The sequence below is a fragment of the Carassius auratus genome, chromosome 45 (genome assembly GCF_003368295.1).
Source record: "Carassius auratus strain Wakin chromosome 45, ASM336829v1, whole genome shotgun sequence".
Lineage (NCBI taxonomy): Eukaryota > Metazoa > Chordata > Actinopteri > Cypriniformes > Cyprinidae > Carassius > Carassius auratus.
In genome coordinates, this window is record NC_039287.1 from 4,980,551 (window position 1) to 5,002,766 (window position 22,216).

Here is a 22,216-nt window from a genome sequence, read left to right on the forward strand (position 1 = left end):
GCTTACAAAAAAAAAAAAAAGCATTAAAAGTTATTTAGAATAGACTTTGCATGGCATCCTAATGCTACTCATATTGTCAGCCAGAGCCGTTGAATATTATACGGCTCTGACGTCAGCCATATAAACAGTCATTTATATGACAGAAATAACACGTGATATTTCTAAAACAACATATTTCACAGAAGTTTCTAGACAACGAGTTGGGATATGGATTCGAGAACCACTCGAATCGATTCAGTCGTAAGCGACTCGTTCGGACTGATTTTGTGAACCGGTTGAACCAATCCTTTGAAAAAGATCCGACTCAACAGAAAGATTCATTACGCTGTTTCAGAGCAAGAGGGGCTTCACGGGGCGAAATAGGCGGCATATAATGGAAAGTGAACAGGTTGGGGTGTTCGCCCTCTAAGTAGAGGATCGTCCGATTTAATTCGACATTATTTAATGGAGTTAAAGTCCAGGGTGTGTGACTGACGCGTCCGTACAGATGCTGGCGGCTCCGGTCGCGCCGGGGGAAGGAGAGGTTTTAGCATCGTTAGATTTGTTGTTATTATAATCAGCTGACCGGGGCTGAAATCGCTCCGTTCGCTGTTTTCTAGAAAGCGGCTATGAGCGCTTGTCAGGACAAAACGTCGTTGAGTTGTTCGCAAAGCAGGGGAAGTGTCGATGAATGGGGGAGGATGGAGGATGCGTGCGCGTCCTGCTTTGTCGAACCTACGGGCGACGCGATACTCGCCGGGATGGACGCGGTGCAGTCGGGCATAGACGGACATCTGCCGCTGCCCCGAGGCCCACGAGGACTGGTGCTCGGCCTGGTGGACGAGGGCTTCGCCGCCTATCACGGCCGTCTTGGTTCTGACCCGGACTCAAATTATCTCGACATCCCCGTAGACCCGAACTACACCGAAAGTGACGGGAACGTCGTCACGAAAAAGCGCAGCCGCTCCAACAGCTCGCGGCACCGCGGGGAAGTTGTCACGGAGCTCGGACCCGAGGAGGTGCGCTGGTTCTACAAAGAGGACAAGAGGACCTGGAAACCGTTTGTTGGACACGATTCTCTGAAAATCGAGTTGGCGTATCGCAAATTCTGCGAACTTAATCCGACCGAGGTCAGGCGGAGGGATGCGGGTGAAGAGGCAGAGGATTTATTCGAGTCACCGTCAGGATGCGAAGCACCGGAGGTCCGGAGACAGTCGGTACCCGAGAGCGCGGAGGCTGGAGGCTCCACGGAAGAGACGGAGCTGGATTCAGAGAGCATCAATGTGGATGCAGTGTGCGTCCGTGGAGGACTCTACGAGGTGGACATCAAAAAGAAGGACTGTTATCCTGTATACTGGAACCGTGAGTATCTGTACAATCAAAGATTATCTGGAAAACAAAAGTAGATGTTTTGCAGAATGCTCATACTGCTCTTACACGTACAACGATATTATACAGTTACCTGAGGCTGTCAAGCTCCAAAAGCACCAGAAGGTATACTAAAAGTAGTCTGAACATCACTGCCATAACTCTTAAAGGAATACTCCAACGTAAAATGACAATTTAATCACTTACCCCCATGACGTTCCAAACCTGTATAAAAAAGATATTTTGGATGAAAACCAGGATGCTTGTGACTGTCCCACAGACTGCCAAATAAATTACACTGTCAAAGTATGATAAGCATCGTCAGAATGGTCGATCTGCCATCAGTGGTTCAACCGTAACGTTATGAAGCGATGGAACATGAAGAAAACAAAAATAATGACTTTATTCAAAAAATCCTCTCCTGTTTCTCTCTAAATCAGCGTAGTGCCATTTTGACAAATCTGAGCTGTACGCTCTTCTGTATCAGATGCACTGTTTTCTTTCAAACCGAAGCGTGAATACACGTAAAAAAACATGTCCTTGTGGCACGGCTGACACAGAAAAAAAAAACAAGTATTGCCGTCGCTTCATAATGTTATCGGTTGAAGCACTGATGGCAGATGGACTATTCTGACTATGCCTTTCATACTTTCCTGGACCTTGACAATGTTATTTAATTGGAAGTCTATGGGACAGTCACACAAGCCTCCCCGTATTCATCCAAAATATCTTAAATTGTGTTCCGAAGATGAACAAAGCTTTTACAGGTTTGGAACGACATGGGGGTAAGTGATTAATGACAACATTTTCATTTTGCGGTGGAGTATCCCTTTAAATCTCAGTGAGCTCATTATACAAACCTGACCTTGAATGTCCTGAAAGTCATTCAACCTGATTTGATGGCAAGTTTGAATGTGGCTTTGAACGAATAACAACAGGCTACGTTATGGTCTGTTCTGTTCCTTACATGTATTGCACTAGTCCTTTCGGCTACTTTACTAATCAAGCATTATAGTGCAACTTCTCCTTTGGTGTTCGTAATGATGAATAATTAGGGCATATTTCTTTTTTCTTTTTTTTTTTTGATTTATGGTTGTTCAGCAATTTTTTGTGGGCGAAATCCAGTCATTTCAATAGGAATCCGCACAATCAGATATATCGCATCAAGGCGAAAGGCAAGGGACGTTTAAGTTGGTCACACTCACAGGTGACCCACAGAAAGCTGCCAGATTTTAATTGACTTCTGAGTTGTGAAATCGTTATTGATAACAGACAATGGGCCATTTTTTGTCCGCAATATTTTGCTAATTTGGCCGCACCTTAAAGGGAGAATTCACCCAAAATGTAAAATTTTGAAGTTAAGTGACATACAGCCAAGTATGATGACCCATACTCAGAATTCGTGCTCTGCATTTAACCCATCCACAGTGCACACACACCCAGAGCAGAGGGCATCATTTATGCTGTGGCGCTGGGGAGCAGTTTGGGGTTTATTGCCAGCCCAAGACTTGAACCCACAACCTTAGGGTTAGGAGTCAAACTCTCTAGCCACTAGGCCACGACTTCATCTTTTTGTCATCATGTTGAACACAAAATAAGATATTTGAAGAATGTTGGTAACCAAACAGCTTTCTAGTTTTTTCAACTTCCATAATATTGAGAAAATATGGCCACCAGCAACTGTTTGGTTGCCAGCGTTTTTCGAAACATTTTGTGTTCATCAGAAGAAAGAAACTAATGCAGGTTTGGAACAACATGAGGATGAGCAAATGATCTTCATACTGCTTGCATTTACAGAACAGGACCACATCCCGGTCATGAGAGGCCAGTGGTTCACGGATGGGACCTGGCTGCCCCTGGAGGAAGAGGACAGTGACCTCATTGAACTGGAGCATCTCGCCCGTTTCCGAGGCCAGCAGATGAAAGACACCTTTGACACGGAAGTGGTGCCCATTACAGTGGACACCAAAGATGGTAATGAACCAAGCTACGAATAGGACTCAGAGTTCGGCAGCTTTATTATAGATGTCAAGCACACACACAAAAAAAGGCCGACTTAACATTGACACTTAATTCATCTGTTCAAGAGGCACGGTCATGAATGAACCACAACTCAACCCAGACATCCTGTTTGTCTCATATGACACACAACTGAACTAGAATAAACACTGCTGACATGTACACAGCAGAAGGGCTATTGACTGTCACTTGTGTTTGCAAATAGTCAAAAAGACCCTTAATTGAAATGAACTGAGCCGGTTAGGCATTACTTACCAGTCAGGTAATTTGTATCAGACCTGTTTGACTTCTGCTCTTAATTCACTCAGCCATTCACAGTCTGAAACTGAGCCGGAGCCACGTGGATTGGCACAGCGTGGATGAAGTGTACCTTTACAGCGACGCTACCACTTCAAAGATCGCACGGACTGTTACTCAGAAACTGGGATTCTCCAAAGGTCTGTAACAATCTCGATTAATAAGTACACTCTCAATGGTGTTGCTCATTTAAAGACCACGTAACATGAGTGTAGTGCTTTATCATAAGTTTTGTATTTTCTGTTGAAACTGGAAGTTTGGGCAGGACACATTCATCATTTTTTTTTTTTTTTTTTTTTATAAATGGCCAATCCATGGCTGAACTCGAAATAACATGATGGCATACTACTCTTACTATTTCTGACATGCACTGATGTTAAACTAAATTATATGTGGCCCGGTGTGAGTGTTAGTGACTACACCGGACACAGGAATTAATTTTTTTTTAAGGGGATCGTTTATTCCAGACTGCACTTAACAGTGCAGCGTTAATTATGCAAATCTTAAGGGTGTTACACAGTAAGGCTTGTTACAGTGGTTGAAATCAATAAAGATGTTATTTTTTCTTTACATCAAACTCTCTTGTCTCTTTGTTCTCAGTCACCACATTAACAGGTCAATTACATGAATATAACCAACATAGACAACGATAGTGGACTCTTATACTGAAAAACAAATACACAGAGTGTTACAAGATTTGTCAGCATGCATAGAAGATCAAATAAGGCTGCTTATGTAACATAACATGCATAAAAATGAAATTAGAAGCCACATTTCCCAGTAACATTAATACATTACACTGGCTAATATTCACTCAATCTCAAATCACAGTAAATTAACACTTGTACACTTTAAACGTCAACTAATTCAAACTTACTGTTCATCATCATAGCATCACCATAGCATTGTACACGCTTTCACAGCCAATGATGAACTCAATTTCCCCTCTGTGGACAGTAATAGACACAATACAACACTGGTTCTTAACATTTGGAAAACACGACACCAGAACAACTGTAACAATCTACTGGTTACAAAAAAACACACGTATGCATGAGTATTAAACAATTTTTAGAATGGATTAATTAATAACACTCACTCTGTTGCTTCACACTCGGCCTGAGGAAACAGAAGGCCTACAGAGCTCTCTTCTCCCCTCTATAATCGATCAAGGATGACCACTAATCACTTAATGTTCAAATCACATCATGCACAACAAAATTATCTCAATAATAAACTGGCATTGATGATAGTTCAACACTTACGCTTCGAGATCTATTGTCGATCTGATTTCGTCACATGGGTACGTGTCTCGACAGAAATCACGGTCACTCAGCACAATACACAGCCATCCGCATGAACAAAATATTAAAGAAGGCTTTCCAATCACTATATGTGCATCTCTCTCATTATATTGATAATAATACGGAGTTTTATGGCTTCGACGCTCCACCGCATGAGCAGCATTCAAAACACGTTATGAAAACGCGCTGTTTACAGGCGAATCTCGCGACACTTCCAGAACGTCACACATTCACATTTCTTAAAGGGCTAGCGTATTGGATGGAACATGCTACAGTGTGATACATGCTGAGTCCCTTAACATCAAGCTTTTACTAATCAGTCCAGTGATAACTTTTGTAACTTTTTGACCTGGTTACACTCTCCCCTGCTGATAGTCGACGTCCCCGGTGACTACCAACCCTAATCATCTTGTCCCCCTTGAAGCTTCCCTGTGGTATAGAGGACCATGCCAGCTAGCACCTGGGAGAGCACATCAGGACTAAAAGACACTGCATTACATGTAGACTTGGGTAATCGGTTTGGGTTACTATGCACTCCTGCAGTTGTTCTAGGTGTTTTACGCACAGCAGGATAAGGCACTTCTGGCTTAACACACTCTTCTCTTTTCTTTCTAGGGGTAGGCACCGGTCTCATCGCTGGATTCTCAGCAGGTAAGCGGACACTTTCGGTTTCTGGCTCCCGAAATACTGGCGTCACTTCCAGGTTATCATCATGTGTCTCATGACTCGCTGGTCCTGACCAGTCACCGCTCATACCAGATTCCTCTTCCTGATCATTGAGATAGTCTCCGAGCTGAGGAACGGGCTGTTTTGCAGACTCCGAAGTTGAGACTAACGTCAGTTTCTCCCCAGGACACAGAACTTCCTCCACCAGAACGCACTCTGTCTCCAATGAGGGGATTTCTGACTCTGCAGGTGAGGTAGGTACCTCCAGCACAAGGGACTTCCGACGCCTTGGAATGGGCACTGGGACTGGACTATTGCAGGGCCTGAGGTTGGATCTGTGCACTCTTTTTACCATATCCCCTTCGACAGACTCCACAGTGTATGTGGTCCCCTGAACCTCTACCACTCTGTAAACGGTGGAAGACCATGCATCCTGAATTTTGTTTCTTCCTGGTGGTCGGTGTCGCAGGTACACATGTTGTCCAATCTCTACCGTGGGGCAATATACTTTCTCCTCATGCTGAATTGCTCTTTCCACAGCCTTCCTTTCTGCATATTCCTTTGCTCGAACATGGGCATCTCGGAGACGTTCCTGGTGTACTTTTAACCAATCAAGTTTGTCATCCGTTATAGGCTCTTGGCCCAACAGAGCATCAACTGGCAGATGCGGCTGAACCCCAAATAACAGATAGTACGGTGAGTACCCTGTGGATGAGTGTGGCGTCACATTATATGCATAGACCAGCTCTGATAAATGTTCTGGCCACTTGCGCTTCTTTTCGGGTGGGAGAGACTTCAGAAGGTCATGAAGGGTTCTATTGAACCTCTCACATTGAGGATTGCCCTGGGGGTGATGTGGTGTCGTCCGAGTTTTCTTAACTCCGTACAACTTGCAGAGTTCCGCAATCACAGCGCTTTCAAAATTTCTGCCCTGATCAGAATGCAGACGCTGCGGCACTCCATATTTCAGGAACCATTCTCTGAGGAGCATTTTGGCAGTGGTCTCAGCCTTTTGGTCCCGTGTGGGAAATGCTTGACTGAACTTTGTGAACACATCAGTCACCACTAGAACATTTTCTCGCCCATCCGTGGCTGGTTCCAGGATTGTAAAGTCGACTGCTACAACCTCCAGTGGCCGGGAAGCCAAGAATGAAGCCCAAGGCGCCTTGATCTTGGGTTGCGGCATCTTTGCTAACACGCAGCGCTGACATCGCTTCACCCACCTTTCCACCTCCTCATACATTCCTCCCCAGAAACATCTCTGTCTCACCAGGGCTAATGTCCTCTCTATACCCTGATGGCCCATCTGATCGTGAACGTTCTTCAGGACTTGTTCTATCAGACAGGTGGGTAACAACATCTGGTGACATTCTCCAGTGTGGACGTCATCGATAACACGGTATAAGAGACCATCCTTCTCTCTGATCTTTGGCCATTGTTTCAGCAAAGAACGCACAGACCTGGACAAACCTAACTTCTCTTGCTTGGTAGGTTTCCTTTGACGGCTCCAGAACTTCTTGAACACACTGAGAGTTGGATCAGACTCCTGAAACTGACGAAGTTCTGACTTTGAATATCCTGGCAAAGTGGGGGTATTCTCACACCCAACATCCTCTTCTCCTGCCAAAGATGCCTTTAACTGCCAGACTTTGCCACCCTCAACTCCTACTGCTACGAGGTCTGGTCCCAGAGCTGTTCCTGTCCTGAGGGAGTTACAGATTGCCACACAGCCATCATACTCTGCATCTTCACTTTCAAAGTCTGGTTCATCGGATCCTGGTATCCTGGAAAGGGCGTCAGCAGCAGTGTTGCATCGTCCAGGGCGGTACTTGACATCGAAATCAAACACAGCGAGTTGAGCAGCCCAGCGTTGTTCAATGGCTCCCAACTTGGCAGTCCCGAGGTGGCAGAGGGGGTTGTTGTCCGTTATGATGGTGAATTTGGACCCCAGCAGATAACTTCGGAACTTTTCAGTGACCGACCACTTAAGAGCTAACAGTTCCAGCTTCATGCTACTGTAGTTTTTATCATTTCTCTCAGCCCCTCTCAACCTCCTACTGGCATAAGCGATGACTGTCTTCTTACCCTTTTGATGCTGGTACAAGACTGCTCCTAACCCAAGGTTGCTCGCATCAGTCTCAATCACAAAGGGAAGAGTGAAATCAGCATACCCCAGCGTTGGTGCACTGGTAAGCTTGTCTTTGAGACGTTCGAATGCCGTCTGACACTGAGAAGTCCAGGAACTCTTATACAGTTGAGCTGCCTTGACGTGACTTGTCTCCCTAAGGCACGCATTCACTACATCATGCAACGGCCCGGCTATCTGGGAGAAACTTTCGATGAATCTCCTGTAATAGCTACAAAACCCCAAGAACGATCTGAGTTCCTTGAGAGTGCCGGGGACTGGCCACTCCCGAACTGCACTTATCTTATCAGGGTCTGTACTCACGCCTTGGGATGAAACTTGATGGCCCAGGAATCTCACTTCCGGCTGCAGGAAATGACACTTATCTATTTTAATCTTCAGCCCAGTTTCCTTCAACCTTCTAAACACAGTTTCAAGTCGCACAAGATGTTCGTGAAAGGTGGACGAGTACACCAACAAGTCATCCAAGTAGATAAGCACAATTTGGAACACAAAGTCACTCATTACGCCCTGCATGAGCCGCTGGAACGTGGCGGGCGCATTGCATAGCCCGAAAGGCATCCGATGGTATTCATAGAGGCCAAACGGCGTGGTGAAGGCTGTCTTATGTCTGTCCTTTTCATGGACTGCAACTTGATGGTAACCGCTAGCAAGGTCTATTGTCGAGAAAACTTGTGCTCCGCCCAGTGCATCCAAGCTCTCATCGATGCGCGGCAATGGAAAAGCATCCCGGTTGGTTTTGGAGTTTAGTTTCCTATAATCCACGCACAGCCTGAGACTTCCATCAGCCTTGCGCACCAGAACAATGGGTGAAGCATAGGAACTCGAGCTTTCCTGGATGACACCCTTCCGGAGTAAACCTGAGATATGCTCTTTGACCTCTTCAAACTGGGTCGGTGGTATCCTGCGATATGGCTGAGCTACAGGAGTATCATCTGTCAAGTGGATTTCATGCTTCACTCGGTCTGTATATCCCAGGTCCTCATCATGGACAGCAAACACATCTGCATACTTCAAAATTAATGCACCGAGCATTGCTTGCTCTTCTGGATTACCTCCCATATGCAGTCTACTTAACAGGTTACTCAGGTCAGCATCAGACTCTGCTTTATCTTTCTGATCAATTCCCACTTCTCTATGTTCGGCAGAGATGCGCTGGAATCTCGCCTCACAGGCGTCACTCTCAATACACTGACAGAGGGTAAGTATCCCAAGCCGAACTTTAGGGGGCAGCCAAACATCTTCTTGGGAGAAGTTGACCACTTGAACTGGAAACACTCGACTTCTGGATGACACTAAGGTGGGCATAGGGATCAAGCCACCTGGTAATGGGGTGGTTCCTGGTTCCAGCAACAGCCAACCATTGGTGTCAGTGGCTTTCTTGTTTACTCTGGCATAAACTGTGGCTACAGAGGATGCTGGTACATGGACTTTGCCCTTACCACCAACTCTGGCTGTTGACATAGTTTTTCCTAGTTCAACTTCCTGTACGCGAGTGAAGGCTTCCCTCCACACAGACTCCAGCTTTCCTCCTAAAGTGGTGTCAAACTCAGTCAGTGCTAACTCTCTGCATCTATGGGTGATATTCATGCCAATGATACCAGGGGGAGTTAAATCTGGCTCTGAAGAATCCCCATCACGGACTATCAGAAACCCACACTCAGGTATAGTAAGCCCCATCACTTGGATGTCCAATTCAACATACCCCAGGTACGGCAGGGGTAGCTTGTTCGCTGCAGTTATTCTTAGCCACTTAGAGGTGCAGTGAAGGTCCTTGTCTTCTCCGTGGAGGTTTTCCCTGAAGAAGCTTTCTGTTAGGGTACTCACATTACTTCCCGTGTCCAGAAGACATCTAACTGGAACACCATCAATGTGAATATCAACTTCAGGGCACTTGCCAACTGCACGCTCTAAGAACCGTTCTTTTGTTAACTTGCTACATCTCGAGCCTTCTGGTTTTCCCCGCATTGCTCGGCTCACAGCAACGGAGGGACCCCGTTTCCCTGTAACGCAGAACTTGTGGTGGCAGTGGACTGGTCTTTGGAACTACGTGGTACAGGACACTGCCTAGCTACATGTCCCACCCCTTCACATCTTAAACAGATGGGTTGGCCGTCATCTGTATACTTGGGCTTGAACTTTGGCTTTCCACTCTGGCTACCACTGGGACCACCCTTTTGTACAGCAAGTTCACGAACTGCATTAGTGAGTTCTCCAATAGCTTTACCCTGCTGCGTGATAACTTTTACTACCTCTTGCAAAGCTGAAGCCATGTCACTTTGTGCAGCACTGGCGGGATTTAAATGTTCTGACATCTCCCCAGAACATGTACTCACGATATTTCGACTCCTGGCCACATTAGCACCACGGGGTCTGTCCTCCACAACCCACATCATGGCCTCTTCACGGACATCAAACAGGGTGGACTGAGGCTTTTCTCTGACCAGCTTGCGCAGCTCTCTACGCAGAGTTGCATCTCTTATGCCTTCGATGAACTGATCTCTTAAAGCCAGCTGGGAATCAGACACAGCGTAATGGGACTGTTGGAGAGCAGAATTAAGAAGCTGAGAGAGAGCATGAGAAAAGTCACGGAAGTCTTCTCCCTCTAGCTGTCTGCGTGCATAAAAAGCATGTAACAACTGTGGTGTAGTACGTTTCTCTCTAAATGCCCCCCGCAAATATGAAAACAGATCACTGGGTTGCTTGGTCTCCCCACCCATACACAGCTTAACTTCATCTAAGGCTGAACCTCTTAAATGTGAAAGTATGAAATCAACTTGGTCATCAACGTTCAAACCCCTTACCCGAATTACACGTTCAACCTCATCAATGAACTCATCTACAGACTGACCATCTTTAACATGATCACCACTGAATGGCATAAGTTGACGTTCCCTTGGAATGTAAACATAAGATCTAGTGGCAACATTACTCATATTAGCAAGGGTTGACATGACTTGGTCGTGTCTTCGACCTAGCTCCAAAATTTGTGACTGCAATTCTGCCACTGGATTACCTAGATCATCATGACCCACAGCCTCAGCATTGTCCATATCACGGCTGGCTCCAGCCTGAGCCGCTGGCACATCATCGTCCTGGTCCATGCTCTTACAATGTCTCTACCTCGAATGGCACACAGTCACAAAACACAGTCACAGCGGATTAACCTGAAGGGGCTATTTTCTGCGGTCGCCTTTGTCAACGATCTCAGCGTCGAAGTGAACACCCTCCTGCGTTCCTGAAAGCTGGTCCCGTGCTTCACCGCAGGCTCTCCAGGCACGTCCCACTTCACGTCGTCAACCTCCTTGGCACCGCTAACTCGACCCCTCTTCACCACTACCGTTGTCTATGTTTCTCCTTATCCACCTGACTGTCACCCCAAAATTAGCAATGGAACCCCACTCCTGGTACCAAAATTCTCTGTGGCCCGGTGTGAGTGTTAGTGACTACACCGGACACAGGAATTAATTTTTTTTTAAGGGGATCGTTTATTCCAGACTGCACTTAACAGTGCAGCGTTAATTATGCAAATCTTAAGGGTGTTACACAGTAAGGCTTGTTACAGTGGTTGAAATCAATAAAGATGTTATTTTTTCTTTACATCAAACTCTCTTGTCTCTTTGTTCTCAGTCACCACATTAACAGGTCAATTACATGAATATAACCAACATAGACAACGATAGTGGACTCTTATACTGAAAAACAAATACACAGAGTGTTACAAGATTTGTCAGCATGCATAGAAGATCAAATAAGGCTGCTTATGTAACATAACATGCATAAAAATGAAATTAGAAGCCACATTTCCCAGTAACATTAATACATTACACTGGCTAATATTCACTCAATCTCAAATCACAGTAAATTAACACTTGTACACTTTAAACGTCAACTAATTCAAACTTACTGTTCATCATCATAGCATCACCATAGCATTGTACACGCTTTCACAGCCAATGATGAACTCAATTTCCCCTCTGTGGACAGTAATAGACACAATACAACACTGGTTCTTAACATTTGGAAAACACGACACCAGAACAACTGTAACAATCTACTGGTTACAAAAAAACACACGTATGCATGAGTATTAAACAATTTTTAGAATGGATTAATTAATAACACTCACTCTGTTGCTTCACACTCGGCCTGAGGAAACAGAAGGCCTACAGAGCTCTCTTCTCCCCTCTATAATCGATCAAGGATGACCACTAATCACTTAATGTTCAAATCACATCATGCACAACAAAATTATCTCAATAATAAACTGGCATTGATGATAGTTCAACACTTACGCTTCGAGATCTATTGTCGATCTGATTTCGTCACATGGGTACGTGTCTCGACAGAAATCACGGTCACTCAGCACAATACACAGCCATCCGCATGAACAAAATATTAAAGAAGGCTTTCCAATCACTATATGTGCATCTCTCTCATTATATTGATAATAATACGGAGTTTTATGGCTTCGACGCTCCACCGCATGAGCAGCATTCAAAACACGTTATGAAAACGCGCTGTTTACAGGCGAATCTCGCGACACTTCCAGAACGTCACACATTCACATTTCTTAAAGGGCTAGCGTATTGGATGGAACATGCTACAGTGTGATACATGCTGAGTCCCTTAACATCAAGCTTTTACTAATCAGTCCAGTGATAACTTTTGTAACTTTTTGACCTGGTTACATATACTTAAATGTCATTTTTATTAAAACCTGTATGTCATACATGACTTAAAGTACACTACAATACACAGTCAATACCTTTAAGCTTTTTCACTAGCAGTCACTGTTAAAGCCAAAGATAAAATAAAGCTAAGTTTCTTCCTTCATGACTGGTTAGCGTCCAGCAGCGGGACCCGCCTCCATCGAGGTTACGTGGAGGAGGCGGCTCTAGAGGACACGCCTCCTGAAACAACGCACATAGTCTTTGTGGTACATGGGATTGGCCAGAAGATGGATCAGGGGCGCATTATTAGAAATACAAGCATGTGAGTCCACCAATCACACCGCTGAATCTGCACAAAGCCACTCATCTAGAGCTGAAGCTAACTAATGCATTTCACGGATGGTTAGGATGCGTGATGCTGCCCGCAAGATGGAGGAGAAGCATTTTTCGGACCGAACAAATGAACACGTTGAGTTCCTTCCTGTGGAATGGCGATCTAAACTCGCCCTGGATGGAGGTAATGCCTGTGGAAAAAAAACAAACAAAAAAAAAACAAAGCACATAATGGTTGAAAACTATTATCAGTGATAGATTTGATTAATGATGATGATTACTTTTTCAGACACCGTGGACTCCATTACTCCAGACAAAGTGCGAGGTCTGAGAGACATGCTGAACAGCAGTGCGATGGACATCATGTACTACACGAGCCCTTTGTACAGGGATGAGGTGACACACTTTTCTTTCATTTTCTCATTATTTTTCAACTTTCTACCCCTTTATAAACCAGACATGTTTCAAAATCTAGTACATAAACAACATTTTGAAAGCATCAAAGATGGTTATGCTTCCTATGCAATGGCTCTACTTAAATTATACAGAATTATGCTGCCTTATTAAAATACCATATTATGACCAAAATCGACTGCTTATAAAAAGTTATTATGAATATAGAATACTATAAACAAATATATTTAAATGTGAACTGACTGTAATTTTTCCCAGACACTTAATTGCATGTTCATTGCAATTAATTGAAAAACGAATATAGTTTAAATGTAAAAGTAAAAGCAATTAGATGAACCATAGAGCACTTATTTGACATCTTTATTTGTAATATTAAAATGTCTTTCAAATATGGTAAAAATGTACAGCCAAATGTACTTAAATATAATTTCTGAATCTTGTGTGTCATGTAATTAAATATACGTGTATTATCACATTTTAATGATGACTTTAATGATTTACTACATGTTAAATATATGAATTTTCAATGTAATGCTGAATAACAGAGTAAAATTAAATTCCAATGCTTTACATAAATATCGGTCAACTTAGTCAACATATCAAAACAGTTTAAATTATTTAAAGCACAACGAAGGGTTAAAATGATTTAAAATGTACTTTAAAGTTTTAATTTGACATTATTACAAAATGCACTTTTTAATAGTGTTCTTAAGTGTGTTGAGAAATATAATCTTGAAAATGTTTTCTGTTTGATTACAATTATTTGGGTTATTATTTCATTAATATTATAGTATCTCAAGTACATGTATTTTGTGATTTGTGGACAAGAAATGTTGGGTATAAAGTTCAGAAAGTATAAATAAATGTATCTTATTATTAATAAAAATAGATTATTTTAACCAATACTTGTTTGTGCTATGTATTTCAGCTTATAAGGCTATTTTTAGCTTAGCAGCATTCAGTTGAAATCAGTTACTGAATTCTCAATGCATTTCACATGTTTATTCACTACATCACTACCAATGTTCATTGTTCCAAATCTGTCACTTACTAGGTTCCATTCAGAATGCATGCTACTTTAGAAGGCAGCTGTCTATGTAAGCCGTAGACAGCATGGCAGCTGACTAGGTTTTTTAGCAGAGCTATTCTCAGTCTCTCTCATGTAAAGTTTGACTGAATGCCCCACTCGAACACTGACGCTCACTCTGTCCTACTCTTTCCTTGTGCACAAATAAAGTGTCACACTTGTTCATTTCATGCTCACTGCACTTGCATCCTCAGATCACCCGGGGATTAACCAAAGAGTTGAACCGACTCTACACGCTCTTTTGTGAGCGCAACCCAGAATTTGCAGAGAATGGAAAGGTGTCCATCGTCTCCCACTCGCTCGGCTGTGTCATCACCTTTGACATCATGACCGGGTGGGACCCTGTGCGCTTTGTTCACGAAGAGGTGCCAGATGCTATGGAGGCTGATGTTAGCAGACAAGAGCATCAGCTACTGGAAGATCTTCGAAACACCTGCTTAAGGTTTACAACTATTTATAGTTACACACTACACTCCCATTATATTAAGTGAATGTAATAATGATAAGCAGTTACATAGATCACACTCTTCCAGGATAAAAACTGAAAAATATTCCTTAGCCAGTCATAAAGAAATATACATTTGAATTAAATTATTATTATTTTTTATTAAATCGATTTCCAGGGACATTTTTTACTCTTTGTAAGGGCATTTTTAAACTTATTAAATGTATGCATTATATTCATTTGATGCAAATTTCTATCTTTATTCAATAAATGCTATTACCAATCAAATGAAATCAGTAACACACAAAATGCACTGCAGAAGGGGCACAGAAGCTGCATTTCAAGTGGCATTTAGATATTTTTCTGTTTAATGCAGCTCAGAGATGCCATGAATGCTTCGACACTGCAGTTACAGTTGCATAAATAATTTATTCAATATAAAACACTCAATTTAGTGCTATAAAAGGATATTTTAATTCTGAAACCGAACCACCATAGGATGCCATAAAGTCATGAGTGAGTGAGTTAATTGATTCGCAATGAGTGAATTAATTGATTCGCTTATTTAGCCGATTCTTTCAAAACTGATTCATTCAGGAATAAAGCACATGACTTGCTGAGTTCAGAACCGCATACTAGTATACTACTTTTGCATGTTGTACCATAGAAAGATATGCTAAAATAGTAAAAGTAGTATAGTATGGAGTTTCGAATTTAACAACTGTCTTTATGAATGTCTTATTGAATCACTCACGCAATTTGTTCAGAAATGCGGAATCATTCGGGAATGAAACACCACCATGTTGATTGGAGATGCAATGATTGGCCCAAATAAAAAATATAAAAGGTCCATACTGACAATATTGTGTCTAAGTCACTTAAAGGGATAGTTCACCCAAACATTACAATTCTGTCATGAACTACTCACTCTCATGTCGTTCAAAACATGTAAGACCTTCATTGATCTTCGGAACACAAATTAAGATATTGTTTCATGAAATCTGAGAGTTTTCTGACCTTTCCATAGACAGCAACAGAACTGAAACATTCAAGGCCAAGGTAGTAAGGACATCATTAAAATAGTCGATGTGACATCAGTGGTTCAACCGTAATTTTATGACGCTAAAGACAACAAATATAACCAAAATTATTCAACGATTTCTTCTCTTCAGTGTCAGTCTTCAATGCTCATTCGTGAGAGTACCACGATGCATGTGTGTGATGCTGCTGACACAGGAACCGCCGTTCTGACCTATAACCTACATGAGCTGCCTATTGTTTACGAGCAGAGGAACGCACACACATATGTTGTGGTACTCTCATGAACGGCAGCGGAGACTGACGTGGAAGAGAAGATCTTAAAAGGAAAACAAATGAGCGTCTGACTCAAGCCGGCATCAGTAAACAGACATTGCAGACATTTCAGAACCAGACTGTCCGACATGAAACCGGACACATGGCCACCTTAACTGTAGCAACTGCATAGCAACATACTAACAACCACTCAGATTCATCTAGTAATCGTATAGCAATACGCTGACATCCATAAGACACAACTTCTCAGAACAGTCCAGCAATTGCAGAACAACATGCTAACAATAACCACTCAGAACTAGCAACATGTTAACAATCACCTAGAACACGCTAGCAAGACACTAACAACCACTCAGAACAATGTAGCAACACGCTAACATCCACACACTAGCAAGATACTAACAACATCTCAAAACAATGTAGCAAGTCGCTAACATCCACACACTAGCAAGACACTAACAACCTCTCAGAACAGTGCAGCAACACGCTAACATCCAGACACTAGCAAGACACTAACAACCACTCAGAACAGTGTAGCAACACGCTAACATCCACACACTAGTTAAACAATAACAACCTCTCAGAACAATGTAGCAACACGCTAACATCCACACACTAGCATGAAAACTAATAACCTCTCAGAACAATGTAGCAACACGTTAACATCCACACACTAGCAAGACACAAACAACCACTCAGAACAGTGTAGCGACAAGCTAACATCCACACACTAGCAAGACACTAACAACCTCTCAGAACAATGTAACGACACGCTAACATCCACACACTAGCAAGATACTAACAACATCTCAAAACAATGTAGCAAGACGCTAACATCCACACACTAGCAAGACACTAACAACCTCTCAGAACAGTGCAGCAACACGCTAACATCCACACACTAGCAAGACACTAACAACCTCTCAGAACAGTGTAGCGACAAGCTAACATCCACACACTAGCAAGACACTAACAACCTCTCAGAACAATGTAACGACACGCTAACATCCACACACTAGCAAGACACTAACAACCTCTCAGAACAATGTAACGACACGCTAACATCCACACACTAGCAAGACACTAACAACCTCTCAGAACAATGTAACGACACGCTAACATCCACACACTAGCAAGACACTAACAACCACTCAGAACAATGTAGCAACACGCTAACATCCACACACTAGCAAAATACACTAACAACCACTCAGAACAATGTAGAAACACGCAAACATCCACTGACTAGCAAGACACTAACAACCACTCAGAACAGTGTAGCAACATGCTAACATCCACTCAGAGCACGTTAGAAACCAAACAGAAACTTGTTAACAGCCATTCAGAACATCTGAGCAGCTGAATAACAACGCACAGGCAAGCATCCATCTCCCCAGAATTGTTGTCATCAGTTTTACGTGGCTAGCACCACTCTTGTTTTCAAAAGAAAATGTTATAACTAGTTGTTGTTTTATTTAACTGTGATTTCTGTTGTCTGATACTCTTAAAAATAGGAACACAATTGTTAGTTTGTCAGCTGCTTTAGTGCTCTCTTGTTGTTTCCGGTGCATTTAAAGTCATTAATTATTTAAATGTTTTTAGTTTTGTCTGCACTCTAGTCCACCAAGATCATCCCACTGTAAATCTGGTTTGTGTGGTGTTCTTCTCCAAAAATGTAATTTAATTTTTCATTTATAGAATGAGGGATTTGGAAGATACGCTTCGGCATTTACAAACCTCATCCTCAAGACCCTTTCCCGCTCTGAAATTCAAGGTACGTTAGTATAACTTTACCCTTCCTCTCTCCACTTGCCCTCCTGTTTGTGTTAGTCTTATTCAATAAACCGTGTGATGCGTAGGTGGAGAACTTCTTCTGCATGGGATCTCCTCTGGCTGTGTTTTTGGCTTTGCGAGGGGTCCGTCCTGGAAGCAACAGAACGCAGGACCACTTCCTCCCCAAATCCATCTGCCAGAGGCTTTTCAACATCTTTCATCCCACGGATCCCGTAGTGAGTGTGATTAGATTGCAATGTAAATATAGCCCGTGATTTGATTTCTTTTGTTACTGGGCCATATATATATATATATATATATATATATATGTATATATATATATATATATATATATATATATATATATATATATATATATATTATTATGAGCCAAGTGGGAAAAAAAACCTAGTCTTGCAATAAAATAATTGTATTATAAATTACATTTTATGCATTTAGCAGACGCTTTTATCCAAAGTAACTTACAATGCATTCAGGCTATCAATTTTTAGCTATCATGTGTTCCGGGGAATTGAACCCCCAACCTTGCGCTTGATAGTGCAATGCCTTATTAATTGAGCTACAGGAACACTTTTGAACACTTTATTAAAAAAATTTTTTATAAATGAATTACAGCATTAAAATACATGTAATCAAGTTTATAATTAGCTCTGTTGGTCCCTAAATTCTAAATAATTCAAATGCTCCCAAAGGATCCCAAAAAAAGGTTCTTCCATTGTCCCACCCTTATTTCAGTCTATTTACGTCAAAATGTCACATTTAATTTAATGTGTTTCTTATTATTTCTTTGCAATTAATTGTGAAATTTACTTGTTTTTTTTCTTCAGTATAGTCCAGTACGGTTAGTATTGTAATCAAAGATAGAATATCCGAATATCAATCAGGAAACATAAATGACAATCTAAATAAAGACAAATGGCTTCCTTTTAGGCATACAGGTTGGAGCCTCTCATCCTGAAGCATTATAGCAATATATCACCTGTCCAAATTCACTGGTGAGTACAATAATGCCTTTGCTCAATAAATTGAAAAATGAAATCCAAGAGTTAAATACATTTTTATTATTATTATTATATGCAAAGGAAAATATTGTAAGCAAATAAATGTCTGTTTCTATAACGTATAATGCATATATTTTTTTACATTCATGTAACCATTGCTTTTTTTTTTTTTAGGTACAACACCAACAGCCCCACACCGTATGACCAGATCCGTCCCACTCTACTGAATCCGTCAAAGGAAAGTGCTTCTGTGTCCGATACGGAGAGCCTTCCGAGCCCCTGCACCTCCCCTCCGCAGCCCCGCAGACACTACGGCGAGTCTTTCACCAGCCTGGGCAAGGCCAGCATAATGGGTGAGATGGAGAGAGAGATCATTAAAGCCGTCTGGATAATAAAACACTCGGAGGGCGAGCAGGATGTAGAGTGAGCGGTGGAGTAGGATTACACTTCCCAAATACTGACATAATGGCAGACTGCCTTCAGTAACTGCGTATCTGCAGTTTATAGCTCTTGATTTTAGTGTGCAAAGCGATAAATAGAAACAGCTTAGCAAAGCATTGGATCAATTGAAAGCAATTAGGAAGTGTCACAGAAACAACTGGAGATTTGGAAAAGCCCTTAGCAATAATACATGTTATAGGCCACAACTAAAATACCAGATATAAACAGATATAAATATCTAAATATATACATGTGTATGCCAAAGCAATCCTAGTTTCTAACAGTAACCGTACATACTTGTTTTTTCCACAGGAGCGGCAAGTATAGGTAAAGGCATTGGCGGTATCCTGTTCTCCAGGTTTTCCCGCTCTAGTGGACAGGTGGGTGGTGTGGAGGAGGAGCCATCAGACTCTGAAGGCGGGGCTTGTGAGAAAGGGGAAGAGTGTCGGCCTCTGGAGTTAGACGATATACTGGAGGAGAAGACCGAGGAGAAAACTGAGGAGAAGACAGGAGACACCAGCATGTCACAATCAGCCTCTACCATTATGGATAACTCGTCCTGTAAGCATCATCTGCACACAGCAGTCCTAGTTCACCCTGGTCATTTTCTCAGTCCTTAGTACAGTATTTTGGTTTAGGAAACCTGTTTGGAAACAGTCAGTTTTTGTACTTTTTTCATTTGGTGTTGCTAAATATTTCTAGATATATATTTTTTTTTTTATAACTATATCCTTCATTATAATGGAAACCTGTTTTCACATCTGAGTAGAAAATAAAAGGGTAATTGTAAGATAACATAAAGTTGAATCGCAAGATATAAAATATCATTGTAAGATGCAAAATCGTAAGTTTAAAGTCGCATTTTAGACATATGGAAATGTCCTAAGATATATTTTTTGAAGATGTAAAGTCTTCCAAGAAACAAATTCGAGAAAATTATTGATTTAGATTAAATAAATTAGAGAAAACAAAGTTGCAATTTCTAGATATGAAGAAACAGTTTAAGATATAATTTAGCAATTATGAAAAAGAGTCACAATCGTGAGATATACAATTATGTTGTGGGTATAAATTCATAATTATCAGAAACAATATAAAGTCACAGTCTGGGGGTACGGTCACATTTTAAATTAATTATTTGAACATATAAAATCTAAATTCCCAGAAATAATTTAGCAATTTAAAGAAAGAAAGCCACTATTTAAAGATAAAGAAAAACGAAGTTACAGTTGCAAAATTTTAAGTGCAAGATGTGAATTCATGTCGCAGATATAAAATTGCTCTGTCAAATATAAAGTCACAATTATCAGAAACAAAGTCACAAGTGTGAGATATAAAAGTACTAGGCATTTTAAGTTATAAATTCACAATTTGAAAATATAAAGTCTCTATAAAGTATGGGACCTAAAGTCGCAACTACGAAAAGCAGTTGTGAGATATGAAGTCACATTGCAATACATATTCACAATTGGGAGTGATGAATATGTAATTTGGAATGTGTAAATTTACTTTGTGTGGCATAAAGTCAAATTGTTAGATAACACAAGAAACACAGTTTGGAGATGCATTTTTATTCTGAGGGGGAAATAGCTTCAATGATTTGTGAAAATCAAACCTCCAGACCTCCAAAACCCGTGCCAATGACATTGTTCCCTTGACTGTTTTGCAGTGGAGCTTGAGAAACGCATCGACTTTGAGCTGAGGGAGGGTCTGGTGGAGAGCCGCTACTGGTCAGCGGTGACGTCACACACAGCCTATTGGTGCTCCCACGATGTGGCTCTGTTTCTGCTAACATTCATGTACAGGCCAAACGAAGCCAATGACCTGCCAGAGGACAACCCTGAATCATAACAAACACATGTGAACTCTGACACAGCATCACCTTTGATCGCTCCCTTAATATAGTTTAGCAGACCTTGTTCACTGTGCATCAGAGATCCTGTCCTTGCCTTGTTTTCCCTCCATTTAGAAGCACATCCATGGAAGAGACTAACTCTCTCCACTTCATCCTCCGATTAAGCCTGTTCTTAACCTCGATGACATAGATGGTGGTTATGATCCTGCTTGTTGCAGCTTTGATGATTCCCCAAGCGGCGGTCGCTTCATATCGACTGGTGTGTATTGACAGTGTTGTGGTTGTATGACTGACAAAGATCTGCTGACTTGGAGGTTCGCCTTCAGAAGGGTTTTTTTGAAAAGTACATTAGCTGTGTTTTCTTGCCTAAAAAAAAAGGTTTTGAAGAATTTTACAAATGTAGCATAAATATTATAGGTTTATTTTATTTAGATGATAAAACGATCTGTCTCACTTCTGAAAGTGGCCAAATGTTGAGTAGTTAATTCGAAGAGAATAGCCATTAGTAAACGTGATTCAGGCAAAAATATAAATTCTGTTATTATTTATTCAACCTTATGTTGTTCCAAATTCCTGTGATTTTTCTTACGTCAAAAGGAGATATTTTGAAGAACTGTACTAGTTTTCTTTCTCCGTGTCAATATCAGTATTATTTTAGTTTAATTCATATGCTATTAGTTTATATTAATATTTTGAATTTGTTTTTTTGTTTTCATTTTAATTTTATTTCAAGTTTTATTTAATTGTGTGTGTGCGTGTGTTTTGTTTATACAGTTTTTATTAATTTTATTTATTTCAGTTTTAGTTTATTGTAGTACGTTGTCGCCTAATAAAATGTTTACTTTTTATATTTTATTTTAGTTATTGATTATTTTAAGTAACATTTTTATTTATTGTATTTATTATTATTATTATTATTATTTTTTTATTTTTTATTAACAATACTAGCCATGTTGGAAACTGAAGCTTTTAAGTTTATTAAATGACACAAAACATCAAAGTTTCATAAAAGCAACAATATTTCAAGTCCTCTGAATTTAATGTGAAGAACGGATTGAAATTTATGTCATTATTCCCTAA

General features: G+C 41.2%; 1 protein-coding gene across 1 annotated transcript; it reads left to right on the plus strand.

The window, feature by feature from the left end:
• Positions 1-290: 290 nt before the first annotated feature.
• Positions 291-21,902, plus strand: LOC113062984 (phospholipase DDHD1-like). The gene is made up of 13 exons (XM_026233105.1): positions 291-1,341; positions 3,145-3,321; positions 3,675-3,803; positions 12,627-12,774; positions 12,860-12,969; positions 13,075-13,181; positions 14,481-14,728; positions 17,744-17,819; positions 17,905-18,054; positions 18,770-18,834; positions 19,015-19,193; positions 19,594-19,842; positions 20,951-21,902. The coding sequence occupies exons 1-13, from the start codon at positions 609-611 to the stop codon at positions 21,130-21,132; spliced, it is 2,553 nt and encodes an 850-aa protein (XP_026088890.1). The 5' UTR covers positions 291-608; the 3' UTR covers positions 21,133-21,902.
• The last annotated feature ends 314 nt before the right edge of the window (positions 21,903-22,216 follow it).